This window comes from Oculina patagonica, chromosome 2 (genome assembly GCF_052425735.1).
Source record: "Oculina patagonica isolate OP01 chromosome 2, crgOcupat, whole genome shotgun sequence".
Taxonomy (NCBI): Eukaryota; Metazoa; Cnidaria; class Anthozoa; order Scleractinia; family Oculinidae; genus Oculina; species Oculina patagonica.
This window is the reverse complement of record NC_135759.1, coordinates 40,077,719-40,092,857: the sequence shown is the minus strand read 5'-3', so window position 1 is coordinate 40,092,857 and position 15,139 is coordinate 40,077,719. Positions and strand designations below refer to the sequence as shown.

General features: G+C 40.7%; 1 protein-coding gene across 2 annotated transcripts; it reads right to left on the bottom strand.

The window, feature by feature from the left end:
• Positions 1 to 3,109: 3,109 nt before the first annotated feature.
• On the bottom strand, positions 3,110 to 15,083 carry LOC144641617 (uncharacterized). Of its 2 annotated transcripts, XM_078500664.1 has the most exons (4): positions 14,808 to 15,083; positions 11,577 to 11,609; positions 10,884 to 11,033; positions 3,110 to 3,702 (listed from the first exon to the last, which is right to left on the bottom strand). In XM_078500664.1, exons 1-4 carry the CDS (start codon positions 14,957 to 14,959, stop codon positions 3,597 to 3,599), a joined length of 441 nt encoding a protein of 146 aa, XP_078356790.1. In that variant the 5' UTR covers positions 14,960 to 15,083; the 3' UTR covers positions 3,110 to 3,596. The 2 variants fall into 2 exon arrangements, with proteins under 2 accessions (XP_078356790.1, XP_078356791.1); XM_078500665.1 differs by lacking the exon at positions 11,577 to 11,609 and having other exon boundaries at positions 14,808 to 15,080.
• Positions 15,084 to 15,139: the final 56 nt, after the last annotated feature.

Here is a 15,139-nt window from a genome sequence, read left to right as displayed (position 1 = left end):
CTAATTATTAATGCGCAATGCATTTTATATATTAAAGTTACCTAAAGAAAGGCACTCGATCTTCCGCGTAGCCACCACTTAAGCTATAATAGGTTAAACAATATTTTCTTTGCTGAAATAAGACGCATCAAGTTTAACTTTCTATACTAAGTTACTGAGGACTTTAATACAGGACTGAATTAACCGGAAACTGGAAAGCTAACCTCTGCAAATCACATCTAAGCCGTGAGTTTTGCTTCAAACCAAACTCCATCAAACATTTCAATTATCTGGAAATACATCAGAGTGGCTTAATCAAGAAAAGACACTAAAATAATCTGTCCATTCAAAGAAAAGAGAAATGCTCTCTATACCTTCCGTTTAGCTTTCAATTGTTAAAAAAACTCATTTTATCTAAAGTCATGCTAATTTAGTTGGTGAAAGGTATATGGGAAAGATAATCTATTTCCTTTTTTATCATGCCCGAAATGTTTTCCTAAAACCGAGACTCACTTTGAAATAACTTATTTCATTAACTGAGTAAAACATGTTAAAGGAAGACGGAACCCTCCATTAACAAAAGCGATCTATCCCGTCCATTGTACCTCATTGCGTCACAAATGCCTTTCCGGTTATAACTGTTGTTGATTGTTTCGAGAAACAAACAGAACAAATGTTCATTAGGCTTTCATAATGTTTTCAATTTTCATTCAAAACTGTTAGAAAACCAAACCCTTAGTCCGCCTTCTTCATTATGTTTTGTACATTTAATCTAACACCATTCAAAGAGAGTGATTTCAGCTATGCATACCATGATCATTGTAAAGGAAAACGGTCAAGCATTTTAGCAATATATTCAGGAGGTAAACATGGACAAAATGTTCTTGTGAAGAAGAGGAAAATTATACTTCACTGCATACTACGTGACTTTATCAGTTTTAAACCAAATGATCTCAATATCTCATTAATGGTGTCAACACGTTAATGATGACCTGTTAACGATCGTAATTATTTCTCACTTACAAACCACAGAATGCCTGGTGCAGAATGTTAAACGCTTTTACATTACACAAACAGTTTTACATTGATGCTCAAAGCTTTAGGGGTGACATTTTTATGCAGGCATACGGAGAACAGAATTCTTAGCCCGCGATGGAGTCTGTAACATTTGTATATTCCTTGGCCACGGAACAGGAGAGGCAGACTGAAGCGCTTAAAAATCAAAAACAAAATCAGCTCGAAAAATACCGAGCTTTAATTCAGAAACAGATGGAAAAAGAGAGAGCTTTCTTGTCGTATAAGAAAGTCGAATTTCTCTCCAAGCAAGAAGCCAAGTTAGGAGGAAGAACAAGACCGCTGTCTGCCCGCGCGCGCATGGGTGACTCCCTTCCTGAAATAACAAAGAAGACACAGCCGAATGAAAAATCACCGAAAACTGGATCATTTAATGCTAGGACTGAAACGAGAAATTTAGCGCCATCTTTTTACCGTCGAAGGACACATTTGGGAATGAGGCACGCTTCTTCTAAACCGAAAAGTAGCAGTACGAACACAAGCCCGGCAGAAGGGAGGAAATCAAGTCTCATCACCTTGACTGGGAGCCCTCTTTTAAGTTCCAAATCGCACACTCAGGAAAAAAAGCCGGTTCATTTTGAGAATGAAACAAAAGGAACGAGATCGGTTCCCAAATGCAAGCAGGCATCGGTAAAAGACACTCCAAAAGATATCAAAAACGAAACTTTGAGGAAACGAGAGTCAAATCTGCCGAAAAGTGAGCGGCTACCGAATGAACCAACTAAAACTCAGAGAGAAAAAGTCCTCGAAGGCCGCAGTAATCTAAGAGACAAAGAAAAAGACCGAGCTGCTATCGATTTTACCCGAAGCACTGATTTACACAGCTTCGGAAAAGTCGAAGATACTCCTACGAAGGAACCCGGAGGGACTGTAAGCTGGGCCGTGGTCGCACGCCTGATTGGATTAAAAACGAAATTTAAAAGGCGGCAATTGCACGGCACTTTTCAGGCGCCCGAGTTAGAAGTGCTGGATCCATCGCTCAAGACTGATACGAAGTTTGGTCAGGAGAAATCAAATGATCCCTGGAAAGCGGTGAAGGGCTGCAGATATCTGAGGATGCCGGCAAGAAATGATACACGAAACAACACTGAAACTCTAAGAAATGAACGTTTGTTACAAACTCGTTCCAAGGGCCGCCTCCTCTGACCTGCGACTCCATTCTCGTCCCAAGAACCGCCTGTCCCTCTTAGCCGTCGGGGCCTAAGCACAAAGAACAGGTGGCTCTGGGGCAGACTCGTACCCAGTCGTTACTCGTTTTTTCGTTTTCGCTACGTTCGAAGAGGTTGATGGGAAGGACATAGAAAAAGTAACATAAGTTCGTCCTTCCCTTGATGCCTTGCGCGCCGCTCAAAAAGCAAGAGAAGCGACTGGGTACGAGTCTGGCTCTGGGGACATATGATTTGATTGGCTAGATTTTAACAAGGGGAATTTAAAAACTAGCCAATCAAATCAACGTTTTTAAACTATCTTATAAGGAATTTAGAATGGTTTTGTTTGATTTTAGATTCCCTTTGCTAAAATCTAGCCAATCGATATTATTCATGTATTTCAAGAGCCACTTGTTCCTTGTGCCCCTGGGGAAGTGAATGCTTCGACTCAAGGGAGGAAATATTGAAAACCATCCTCTCCCCAAGCTTTTAGGGCCTGGCGAAACTAGGAAACATTGTTTCTTGTCATGTTTTCTAATTGGCTAAACTAGCAGGAAGCAAGGAAAATGTTTTGCTGCCCAAGTGGCTAAACTAGGAAACAATGTTCCGAGAACAAAGTGTCACGCGCGCACATTAACTAGTCAACATTGCTTCTATGGTGGCTAAACTGGGCAACATATGTTTCGGAAGCAAAATTTGTGTCCAGGAAGCAAAAATGTTTTTGACTTGAGGGCAGAAACATTTTTTGTTTCCATGAAGCAAAATTTGTTTCTGAAGCATATGTTTTCTGCCTGGCAAAACTGGGAAACCTTTGCATCCGCAACAATGTTTCCTAGTTTAGCCAGGCCTTTATGCTTCTCCTGCACTCTTGGAAGAGAAATGACTGCTATGCAGACTATGAAAATCTCTATGCTTTAAAAGTAAAGTTTATTAATTTTACCTATGGCTAATACACTGGATTGTCCACTTAGAACTAATAATACAAAAACACATTAAACAAATGTAACATAATGTACAATACAGTGTAGGAAAAGAAAATTACATTTTTTTCAATGACTTACATTAAGAGTACGTTCACAAGTAGAATAGTCAATTTATTATGGCACAAAACAGATGATTAATTATTTTTTTGCCTTTCAGGTTTCACTCAACTATTATAAATTTCAAAGAACGTTACAGCAAAAACAGGTGTTTAGCAGGCAAAAATGTTTTTTTTTTTTGTCACCTGGGATTTCAACGATATCCTGACAAACACAACAGCCTAATATCTAAAGAGTTTTATATAATTTACACCAGTTGGATCATGTGTTTATACACAGCTTAATTTGTGATCAGTATTTGTTGTCTGAGTTGCTGCGGTTAGCACAAATTTGCCGAGCAACTAACATGGTTAGATCAGTAGAAAAACTCATAGTATCCTCGTGAGCCATATTCTGTGGCGGGTTTTTGACGATCGTCATATGCTCTGTGACCACGGTCATCTCGATAGCGACCACCAGATCTGGATGTAATTAAACAAAAAACAACAACAAAAACAAGTTCTTAGTTTGGGAATGATGTTCCCAGACAATTACTACTAATTACTTATAAAAATTATTTATAAAATATCGTGATTATCAATAACATTATTGTTGTTATTAATGCAACAATAATAATTGTAGCTGTGGGCTACATGTAAATAGAGTGGGTCCCCTTTATCCCTCTGCAAAATTTATCACCTAAAATATTGGGTCTTTTCATGCATCATGAATTAGAAACAAAATTCTGCCATGTTCATGTCAATAAACAAGTCTTATATCAGGGGGGGGGGGGGGGATAGAAACGAGGTCTGTGACCGAGTAGCGATGCTCTCACAACTTGCAACGTGCTCAATTCACGATGTAGTCAGTGGTTTTGGACGATGATGCAAGAGGCAATCTTTTCCCGCGAAATGGAAGCTATGGCAATCACAACTACCGTGCTGTGGAATCACTTTTTATAAAGGAGTTGTGGCTGCAGTTCAGCCAGATTATGATCAGCGGTTATCTACGCAGCTTAGCGACCGCTCGCTCGTTTACTTACCGCCATTTTGTTTTCGCATCGTGTGGTGCTCTTATAAATATGTATTGGTGAAAGCAAATCGTTTTCCATCGGACCGTGTCATGTGTTGTTAAAGGCCTAAACGGTAAGAAACTGTTCGTTGAACTTTCCGCTCAATGTTGTAAATCATTTTAGTGATGTGCTTAGAACTTTAGCTTATTTCAGTTCGGTTCTTCCCACAGATTGTTATCTCGGGTAATCCACCTCGGGTAATCCACCTCGGGTAATCCAGCTCGTGTAATCCAGTTAATGTTCAAGAATCTACATGTGTAGTACAACCTATCTTACCTGTGAATAAACGTCGTTTTGGGTTTTTTGAAACTCTTCTGGTCGAGTGACTTAGAAGCAGCCACAATAACAATCGTTTTCAACAGCCGAAATGTCCGGCAAGAAAGATGCGACTCCCGATGAAGCTTCGTCCGTGGCACAAGCAAGTAGCGACGAGAAAGTTCTCGATGATGCACACGTAGAGGACGCAAGGAGGCACCCAATGACGGAGAAAGGTTACCATTATGTAATGGACGTGAAGACAAACAACTTAAAGTCTAAGAAGCGTGAGCTAGTCCAACGAATGAGAAATACTCTGCTGGAAAGAGGTCAGTCAGTAGATCTTTCTAAATTTAAGAGAGAGCTAAGTGAAGCTCAAGTCATCTATGGCGAATTTAGAGATATTGTTGGTGGAATTAAGGAGGTTGTCATTCCTGGTGAAAGCATTGAAGAGGTTGAAAGAATCTGTGTAGAAACTGAGCAAGAGTGGTCGAAATTTGAAGCTGATATTAGAGCAGAAATAAAACATCTAGAAGCTATTGAGTATCAAAAACTTGAATCTGCCTTCGATGCAGCCAGCTCCAAAGGTTCTAGTCGTGTTTCCTTTAAGGACAGAGACAGTCTCAAATCAAAACGCAGTTCCACCAGCAGTGTCAAGTCTGATAAGTTTCAGTTACGAAAGAAAGAAGCTGCTTTAAAGGTCAAGATGGCTTTTGCAGATGAAGAACGAAAATTGAAAATGGAACAAAAAAAGGTTGAGTTAATGAAGCTAGAACAAGAGCAAAGGTTAGAGGAGCTAAGATTGAAAAGTAAGCTAGCACAAAATCAAGCCAAGCTTAATGTCTGCTTAGCAGAAGAAAAGGAAGAAATTGTTGACCGTGAACAGGACCTGGGCTCTGTTCCTCCAGTTGATAAAGCTAAGGATATGGACAATTTCCTCAAATCCATTCCAGTTACAAGTGACATTGAACAGACTCCTGTTCATCAGAATCCAATCTATTCATCATCTCAAGTTAATGGGGTTCAACTTACACCTAGTCCCCAACAGTACAGTACACCGAACCCTAATGCCACACCCTTTACACCAGTCTCTATCATCTTAGAGAAATGTATGGATAAGTTAGTGGAAACAAGTAGTAAGTTAGTGGCCGCAACTGTAGAACAGAACCAAGTAAACAGGCAATTAGCTATCACTGGTCAGCTGCCAAAGATTTCAATTCCAGTCTTCAGTGGAGACCCCCTTCAGTATCCTTCCTGGAACAGTTCCTTTGGTACCCTTATTGATTCTAAGCCGATGGATGCTCAAACCAAATTGAACTTCCTAAATCAATACCTCACAGGGAAACCTAAACAAGTTGTTGATCAGTACCTATTGATTGGAACTGAAGATGCTTATCAGTCTGCCAGAAAATTGCTAAAAGAAAGATATGGTAATTGCAGTGGTGTTGGCTCGGCATTCCTAAACAAGTTAGAAAATTGGCCAAAAGTTGGTATCAAGGATGCAGAGGCTCTAAGGGATCTTTCCGACTTCCTTGAAAAGATAAAGGCTGCCAGAGAAACTACTCCAAGTCTCGAAGTGTTGGACTTTGCCAGAGAAAATGTTAAGATTCTGTCAAAGCTGCCTGTCCAGCTCCAAAGTAAATGGAGAGGAAATGTAAAGAAGTGTAGAGCGCTAAATGGAGATGGGGCCTATCCACCTTTCACCGAATTTGCTGCATTTGTGAAAGAATGCGCTGAAAGGGCAAACATCCCTGAGCTTGAAGACCTAACAAGAACAATGGAGACTGTTAAACCCAATGACCATACCAGAAAGTCATTCAAGGACAAGGAAGTACATTCCTTTGCCACTCAAGGATCTGAACAAAACAGGAACTCAAACAACCAGAGTCAAGGCAAGAAAGAAAATTCTCAAACCTGTTTGTTTTGCAAGGAACATCATCACCTAGACAACTGTAAGAAGTTTGCAGAGATGTCCCACAGGGATCGGAAGGACTTTTTCTTTGAGAAATTTCTGTGTTTTGGTTGTGCTTCCAGTAGACAGCACCAAGCAGCATCCTGTAAGAACAAACTTGTATGTCGTGTTTGTTCTAAGACCCATCCAACGTGTCTCCACCTGCAGAAGGACACTGTTGAGGCTACCTCTAACTGTACAAATGTTTGTACAATTCCAGAGCAAGGCAAAGGTTCTGATCATGCCATGATTGTGCCAGTGTGGGTTCGTCACATAAGTAAACCCAGTCAAGAAGTTTTGCATTATGCAGTGTTAGATGACCAGTCTAATGTTAGTTTCGTGTCGCAGAGTCTATGTGAGGAACTAAATTTGCAAGGCTCACCAACGGATTTGCTGCTGACCACAGTGCAAGAGCGAAATGTACATACACCGAGTAGCCGAATTTGTGGACTTGAAGTGTTGGACTTAAAACGGGAGCACAGTGTGAAGTTGCCTATGTTGTTCACGCGGGATGCCATCCCAGCTAGTAGGTCACAGATTCCAAAGGCCAGTGTTGCCCAAGAGTGGAAACATCTACGCCCCATTGCTGACAAGCTAATGCCGTATGATCCTAATGTTGAGATCTCCCTGCTTATTGGAAATAATTGCCCAAGTATCGTCAGGCCCAGAGAAGTTGTCGTGGGAAAAGATGATGATCCCTATGGTCAGAAGTCCCTAATGGGATGGGGAATAGTTGGCAGAGTTTGCAAATCTACAAGTGAAAGTGGCGAGAGTGAAGCAGTGTGTAACAAGATAGTTGCCAGCGAGACACATGAACACTTTACCTTTTCGACCAAGGTAAAGGAAGTTATCAATCCGCAAAGGATTATCCAAGTTCTTGAGTCGGACTTTGTAGAAAGTTCTACGAGGAGCAAATCCTATTCAGTGGAAGACCAAAGGTTTCTCTCAGTTCTGGAGAATGGTATTGTAAAGAGATCAGATGGTCACTATGAGATGCCTTTACCCTTGAAGATGGATAAAGTGTCTTTACCATACAACCGTCAGCTTGCTGTCAAGAGATGGCACCAGTTGTTAGCAAGGTTTAAGAAGAACCCCAAGTTCCTTGAAGATTACCAAGTGTTCATGAAGGATATGATTGACCTGTGTGCAGAGAGGGTACCAACAGACCGTCTGAATGTTCAGGATGGAAGGGTTAACTATGTGCCGCACACCGGTGTGTACCACCCGAAGAAGAAAGACATTCAAGTTGAAAAGGATGATCCGGAAGTCAAGAAAGGAAATGTCTTCATGTCTCATGTAGAAAGTACAGCTACTTACTGCCCTGATTCGTTCAAGTCAGACCGCTTAGCCCATGTATCAAGCTGGTGGCGTCTTCTGAAGGTTGTTGCTTTATGCCTGCAACTCAAGTCAAAGTTAACAAACAGAAAGGTTAAGTTGAACAATCAAGCAAATGTGAAGTGCGCTAGACCCTTGCCAAGAGCAGCTGTTTCGCTTACAGAATTCCAGTTTGCTGAAAAGGAAGTCCTGAAGATTGTTCAGCGTGAACATTTCTATGAAGAAATTCAAGTACTAGTGAAACTTCAAGTGGTTGGAGAAGTATCAACTAGAGAGTCAGCAAGACAGAGAAATCAAACTATCAAGATGTCCAGTTGTTTGTACCGTCTAGATCCATTCCTAGATGACGATGGTCTTATCAGAGTAGGTGGTCGAATCAAACGAGCCGACCTTCCAGTTGCAACAAAGCATCCAGTAATACTTCCACGGAAGAGTCCAATTACTGATTTGTTAATCAAGTTCTACCACGCCAAGGTGAACCACATGGGACGAGGAATCACCCAAAATGAATTACGCCAGAGAGGTTATTGGGTAGTTGGTGGCTCTTCAGCCGTGTCAAACTGTATATCAAAGTGTGTGACCTGCAGAAAGTTGCGTCGTCCCCTGGAATCTCAGAAGATGGCAGACTTGCCTATTGACCGCGTTGAGCCTTCCCCGCCATTCTCGTACTGTGGTGTCGATTTCTTCGGGCCCTTTCTTATCAAAGAGAGAAGAAGTGAAGTAAAGCGTTATGGTGTCATATTCACCTGCATGGCAAGCAGAAGTATACATTTGGAGACGGCTAACTCCTTGAACACCTCGTCGTTCATCAGTGCTCTGAGTCGTTTTCTCCATCGACGTGGTCCAGTGAGACAACTACGTTGTGACCAAGGAACAAACTTTGTGGGGGCACAAAATGAGTTGAAAGCGGCTTTAGAAGAGTTAGACCAAGAGCATTTGCAGGAGTACCTGGTGGAAAATGGCTGCGAATGGATACCATTTCAGATGAATGTACCACATTCAAGTCATATGGGTGGTGTATGGGAGCGCCTCATACGGACAGTTCGTAGTGCATTGGAAACTCTAATTGTCAGTGCTGGCACCCAGCTGGACGACGAAGCGTTCAGAACCCTTATGACAGAGGTAGAGTGTATAGTGAATTCCAGGCCACTAACAGTCAGCAACCTGAATGATCCAGATGCACCAGAACCTCTAACGCCAAATCACCTGCTCACCCTAAAGCAGAAAGTAGTGCTTCCGCCCCCTGGCAAATTCCAGCGAGCAGATCTTTATTGTCGCAAATGGTGGCGTAGAGTGCAGTATCTTGCCAATCAATTCTGGGTTAGGTGGCGTCATGAGTTTCTCCAGAACCTGCAGTCCCGTAGTAAGTGGATGCGCCCAACACGAAACCTGATGGTAGGGGACATAGTAATATCCAAGGAAGATGAAGGGCCACGTAACCAGTGGCCACTCGCCAAGGTCGTTGAAGTCTACCCCAGTGAAGATGGTTATGTCAGGAAAGTCAAAATTCTAAAGGCTGACGGAGAGCTTGACAACAAAAGGGAGACGACAGAAGCCTCCTTCACTCTTGGACAGACCAATCCATAAATTGGTCCTGCTGTTACCGTGTGATGAGTCTTAGCTGCTTTCCCATGAGAGTAATACAAAGACCGGGGAATTCCCCATCGAGGAGCCAGATGTTCAGTGAGAGAGACTAAGTACAAGTGAACTATAGACATGAACATTCGTTTTTATTTTCAAGTGACTGTTGATTAAGTTTGTTAAGGTTTAATTGTTAGAAAACAATTAGGGGAGCCATGTGGCTGCAGTTCAGCCAGATTATGATCAGCGGTTATCTACGCAGCTTAGCGACCGCTCGCTCGTTTACTTACCGCCATTTTGTTTTCGCATCGTGTGGTGCTCTTATAAATATGTATTGGTGAAAGCAAATCGTTTTCCATCGGACCGTGTCATGTGTTGTTAAAGGCCTAAACGGTAAGAAACTGTTCGTTGAACTTTCCGCTCAATGTTGTAAATCATTTTAGTGATGTGCTTAGAACTTTAGCTTATTTCAGTTCGGTTCTTCCCACAGATTGTTATCTCGGGTAATCCACCTCGGGTAATCCACCTCGGGTAATCCAGCTCGTGTAATCCAGTTAATGTTCAAGAATCTACATGTGTAGTACAACCTATCTTACCTGTGAATAAACGTCGTTTTGGGTTTTTTGAAACTCTTCTGGTCGAGTGACTTAGAAGCAGCCACAGGAGTTCAATTCTCTTAACTAAAATCTAAAAGCAGTGTGTTTATCTGAAAGTTTCGTCATCGTTGTGTAGTTATAAGAAGGCAGAATTTTGTGATGCCCTTCTACTTTTTAGTGCTGAAATGCAAATGATTAAACCACAATTTTCAACTGGCCCACCTGGGGATTGTAAATGAGGTAAAACAAAGAATGACCAAGCCAGCAAACAACTTCGAAATAATAGAGCAAGAACAAAAGCTCCGACCGGGCACGAGAATATTCGATCGTCACATTTTCATTACAATTTCCGTGATGATTTTATTTCATAACAAACACCACATATTGACACCAAGAACCTTTCTGTAGAAATTTTCGCTGCTTGGGGGGGAAGACAAAACTTAGAAAACCTTTTTTTTTACTGCTATTAAAAAAATAATCGAACTCTCCAACTGGTCCCATGTTGTTATTGTTTTGGCAGTTCACAAGGAAAGGAGCTGCTCATGCACCATCCGCTGCTCATCCGCTGACTACCGCCCCGATGATTGCTTTGCAAGTTGTGAGAGCATTCCTCAGATTTCATATAAGAGAATGCATAGGAAATTGCTTCCCCCCCTGTCTTTTATAACTCCGCTTTCCGATGATTGCCAGCTATTTCAAATATAGATGTGCATCCTAGACAACTGTAGTAGATGCTTATTATTATAACTACTTAAACACATAATAAAAAACAAACCCTTCAATAAATTTATTGAATCTTCAAGCTGGAATTCTTTGAGCCGGCACTCAAATAATCTAAACACCATAATTTGAAAGAATTGTAACTCTCCCTACCTATCATCCCTGTGATATGAACCATGTCTGTCGCCACCTCTGTGTCGATCGTCGTGATCCCCATATCGCCTGCCATGGTCCCGTCCACTGTCATGCCTGGATCTCTCATAACTTCTGCCATCACTACTACTGCTGTGGCTATGAGAACGGCTGTAATTGAATAACAAAATAATATATTGTAGTAACCCAAAAATTACTGGTTATTCAAAAGCAATTTACTGTAAAGTTTTTCAGCCCCTCCAGCTTCTGTTGAGTAGAATTTTATGCACTCTCTCTTTCTTCACAAACTTGTTACAAATAAAATTATCAACATAATGCGATCTTGAACAGTCTGACTGTTCAATGTACGTAGATGATCATTCAAGTGAAGCACAAGTATGAAGATACACAAGTCATATACCATATACAGGTGTACAGTATCACAAAATTGTGATGTGTGCACAATCATATACTGTAAAAGCCTACAATAAACAATATAAAGTTCTACTAAAAAGTGTGTTGCCACTTTGTAGCAAGTTGCATTTCTCATCCCAAGAGAAGTCTTGTCTGTAATGTAAGTGAAAGTTCAACTTGCAAGTGGCATGTACATGTAAATGTACATGTAAATTTTCCACAGACGAGTCTAATTTATTTGGTTGATTTGAGACAAGAGACACTCACTTCAAGAGAAATGAGGTGAGAAAGGCAACTCGCCTTTGAGAGGTACTGTGGTAGATGAAGGGAATACTGTAAATAGCAATGAATATGCCAATATTATTCAACAGCTATTACTGCAAACCCTGATCTTGCAAAAGCCCTACTCACAGGAGCTCACAGTGCTAGTCTAAATGCCTTTCAATCTGCCTAGAACCCTTTGATGAAACACCATTAACTAAAAATATGTTTTTTGCAAGACCTCAAAAAGGTAAAAGTGGGGTTTATTTTTGGGGGAAGGGGTTAGCTTTTAAGGTTTGCTGACCAGACAGTGTCTGCAAAATTTTCTTTAAGTATTGTTAATCTGTTTATGTATTTATTTTATAACCATAGTCTGAATTGTGTCAGCAATATTTGTCATAGTCTATGTAAAATTATGAAGGAAAAAAAGCCACTTGACAGATTTGAACAGGGGCCCATTTCTGGAATAAAAGGTGGCCAAATTTTCCTCAAAACAACCAAAGACACAAGATGGATCTCTGTAGTGCTACTCTGTACACCGTCAAATTACCGTATTTTCTCGTTTAAACACCGGGCCCCGAATAAACGTCGGGTCTCCAAGGAAGAGTGTAAGTAAGCCTTTTAGGCATTCATTTGAGGTGTAATATGCTTAAGTTATGATGGCAAGATACATTCATGTCACAAATAATGATTAAAAACCCTTGTTTAATAAACATTTTGCTCAAATAAACTGCACCATTCAAATAAACACCGGATCCACGGAGCCAAGTTTGAAATAAACGCCAGGGGCGTTTAATTTTTGGGTTGAATCTCCGACACCTCATGTCCTTTTACTCTAGCTACCAGTCAGAGCACACACAGAATCCGGTACATATTCATCACAAAAGTCATTTTGTGCATATTTATCCTTGTTGTTGCTGTAGCATGCTGTTAAATATGCTGCTAACAGAGTAGGGAACTCTGCTTGCAGGTTTGTCAGGCCTGGTTAAAATGGGATTTTTACATGTGCCCAATTTAATACTTATTTGAATCAAAGAATTATTAAATTCAACATTTGATTTACTGCAGACGTTGAATTTATGGAATTGCATTTGATTCATGTGCGAGTCTAAGTTTCATTCTTTTTGAGTCCATTCCAGCTCAATTTTAAACATTAGAAGCATGGCAGACAATGACCAACTTCTCTTGGTAAAAATAAAATAGCAGTTATAATCATTATACAGCAATTTTTGAATTACAGTCCCCAGGATTCCATCAAATTTCTTCAGCATCAATTAGTTATGTAAATTAAACTACTGCCTTAAGTTTCTAGTCTTGTTTTTGTTTCCTTATATTTACATGTTCCAGACCTGTACCAAAACATGATGCGAATACAATACAATTGTAGAGAGGTTAAGCATTGGAGGGCATCACAGTCCATAGCATTTAATTTTATGCATGACTGCAGTAATGAAATCTTACTCACCAATCACAAACCCTCTTATATTTACAAATACATTAGACAAGTATAACTTGTACATTCAATTCGGCACATGCGAAACTCAATGTATATACATGTATAAAGCAACTGTCAAACTTCTGATGAGTATTTGACTGGCCAAGTTGAAGTTGCGGCAGAAGTCACATTTAATTCACATCTGCCAAATTTTAACGTTGATTTTCACATGCATTTAATTCCTGAATTAGAATAGGCACAAGTGAAATGCAACATTTATTGTGGTTTTCAGTGATTAGTGAACTTGAAATTTAAAATCAAACTCATGATTGCGCTTTTCACTGCCGTCAATCATAAGTATTGCGACAGCCAATGAACCATGAAAAGCAGAAACAAACAAAATGGATCGAAACCTACCAATTACAACTGATAGACGTGACCTTTTGAACCAGTTTAAGTGAACTTCTGTTTCCAAAAGGTCTGCTAAGATGATTGACGGGAGGAAAAAGCGTAAACCTTTGATCGAGGATTGAATTTCAGAGTTGACATAAACTGCGAGCAGGCTTACCTTGGGGCAAATGTGAGAGCGACACAAGAGCGGCGAAGCCACGAAACGTATCATTGATCGCCAATGCCCCAAAGGTACCGTAAAAACTCGTGTATAAGCCGCACTTTTTTGCCGAAATTTTTGGCTCAAAATCGTGGGTGCGGCTTATCTACGAGACCATTGCATGCAATTTTACAGGGCATCTGACAGGATGCGGTGGTGCGGCCGTGCGGGTCCACATAAATCTGCATCCTCCGCATCTTCCGCATCCTCCGCATCTTCTGCGCATTTTTGCGCATAAAACTGAAAAATTGCTCCATATAAGTGACAAAGCAGCTCTTTACTATCCTCACAAACAAAAATAACGAGACTGATCATTTTGAAAAAGTTTTTCCTCTCAAAACAGCGACGAAAACCACGCTTTTCGACCGTGAATTAATTTAAACTCCCAGGCGTTCCACGTGTCTTTTGACGATGGGCCTGGATACTAGTGCCTGGTTACTAAGCTACGAACGCTTTCACGAACACAGCGCAAAATCAGGTGCAAAATTTGATGTAAAAACTGTGATTAACTGGCTCAAGGAATCAAATTTAGCTTTATTGATTGTTGAAATTTCCTCATGATCCAGCATTTGTTTCACCATCAACTGGGCATTTTTCCGCCAGGTTTTATTTTTTTTCTCAAAATCATGCTTGAAATTTGGGGGTGCGGCTTATACACGAGTTTTTACGGTATATTTGCGCATGTCCCAAGGTGAACCCCAGAGGTATATTCTCGTGTGTCCCAAGGTGAGCCTGCTCGCATGCTAGAGCTCACGGCAAGATTTCCGCACAGCCCCATACATTAATTATGCATGCAATTTTGTGACTGATTCGTTCTTTTCATGATTGCTGTTTGTGTATAGTGATAGTATGAAATAGTTGCAAACATAATTAATGTATGGGGCTGTGCGGAAATCTTTCCGAGCTCACATATCACTGAAAACCGCAATAAACTGGGCCTCAGATAATAACAATAAATCAGTGATACGTTGCCATTCCTTGTCATGGTAACTGACTAACAGGGGTGACGGAAAGTAGAGCTTTCTTTAGATTTTTTTTTTTTTTTTCATTTTAACCGAATGGTTAAAACCAAAAGAAAAAATTTAAAAGTGCAAAATATAATAATGAAATAAGCACAGAAGGGAAAATATACGATTTAGGGATAGAGGGATATCTTTATTTTCACTGCAAATACAACTTACAGACAATCGCCCGTTTTGGTAGTATATAGAAGAAAGTTCTTTACCTGTCCCTGTATCCGGTGTTCAGCCAGTCGGTCAGGCACGGCGGCGAAGCTTGAGGTCTGTTCACTGTCTTCATGTACTCGGCATCTTCACTCGTGAAACGCTTCGCAAACAGCTTCTCGTACTCCGCAAGAGTTTCTTCAGTTGTGGCCATATCCAGTCAATAGTAAGTCAAACACTAGGGCCTGTAGATTTGAAGAAAACCAGAAAACTACTCAAACAACAAGACAAAACTCGCGAGAAAATCACAGCCTCGTGCTACTGAGCGTGGCTACCAAGCTAATTTGGCCTGGCTACAAATTTTCGCGTTGATCAGAACCACCGCGCGTGGCCT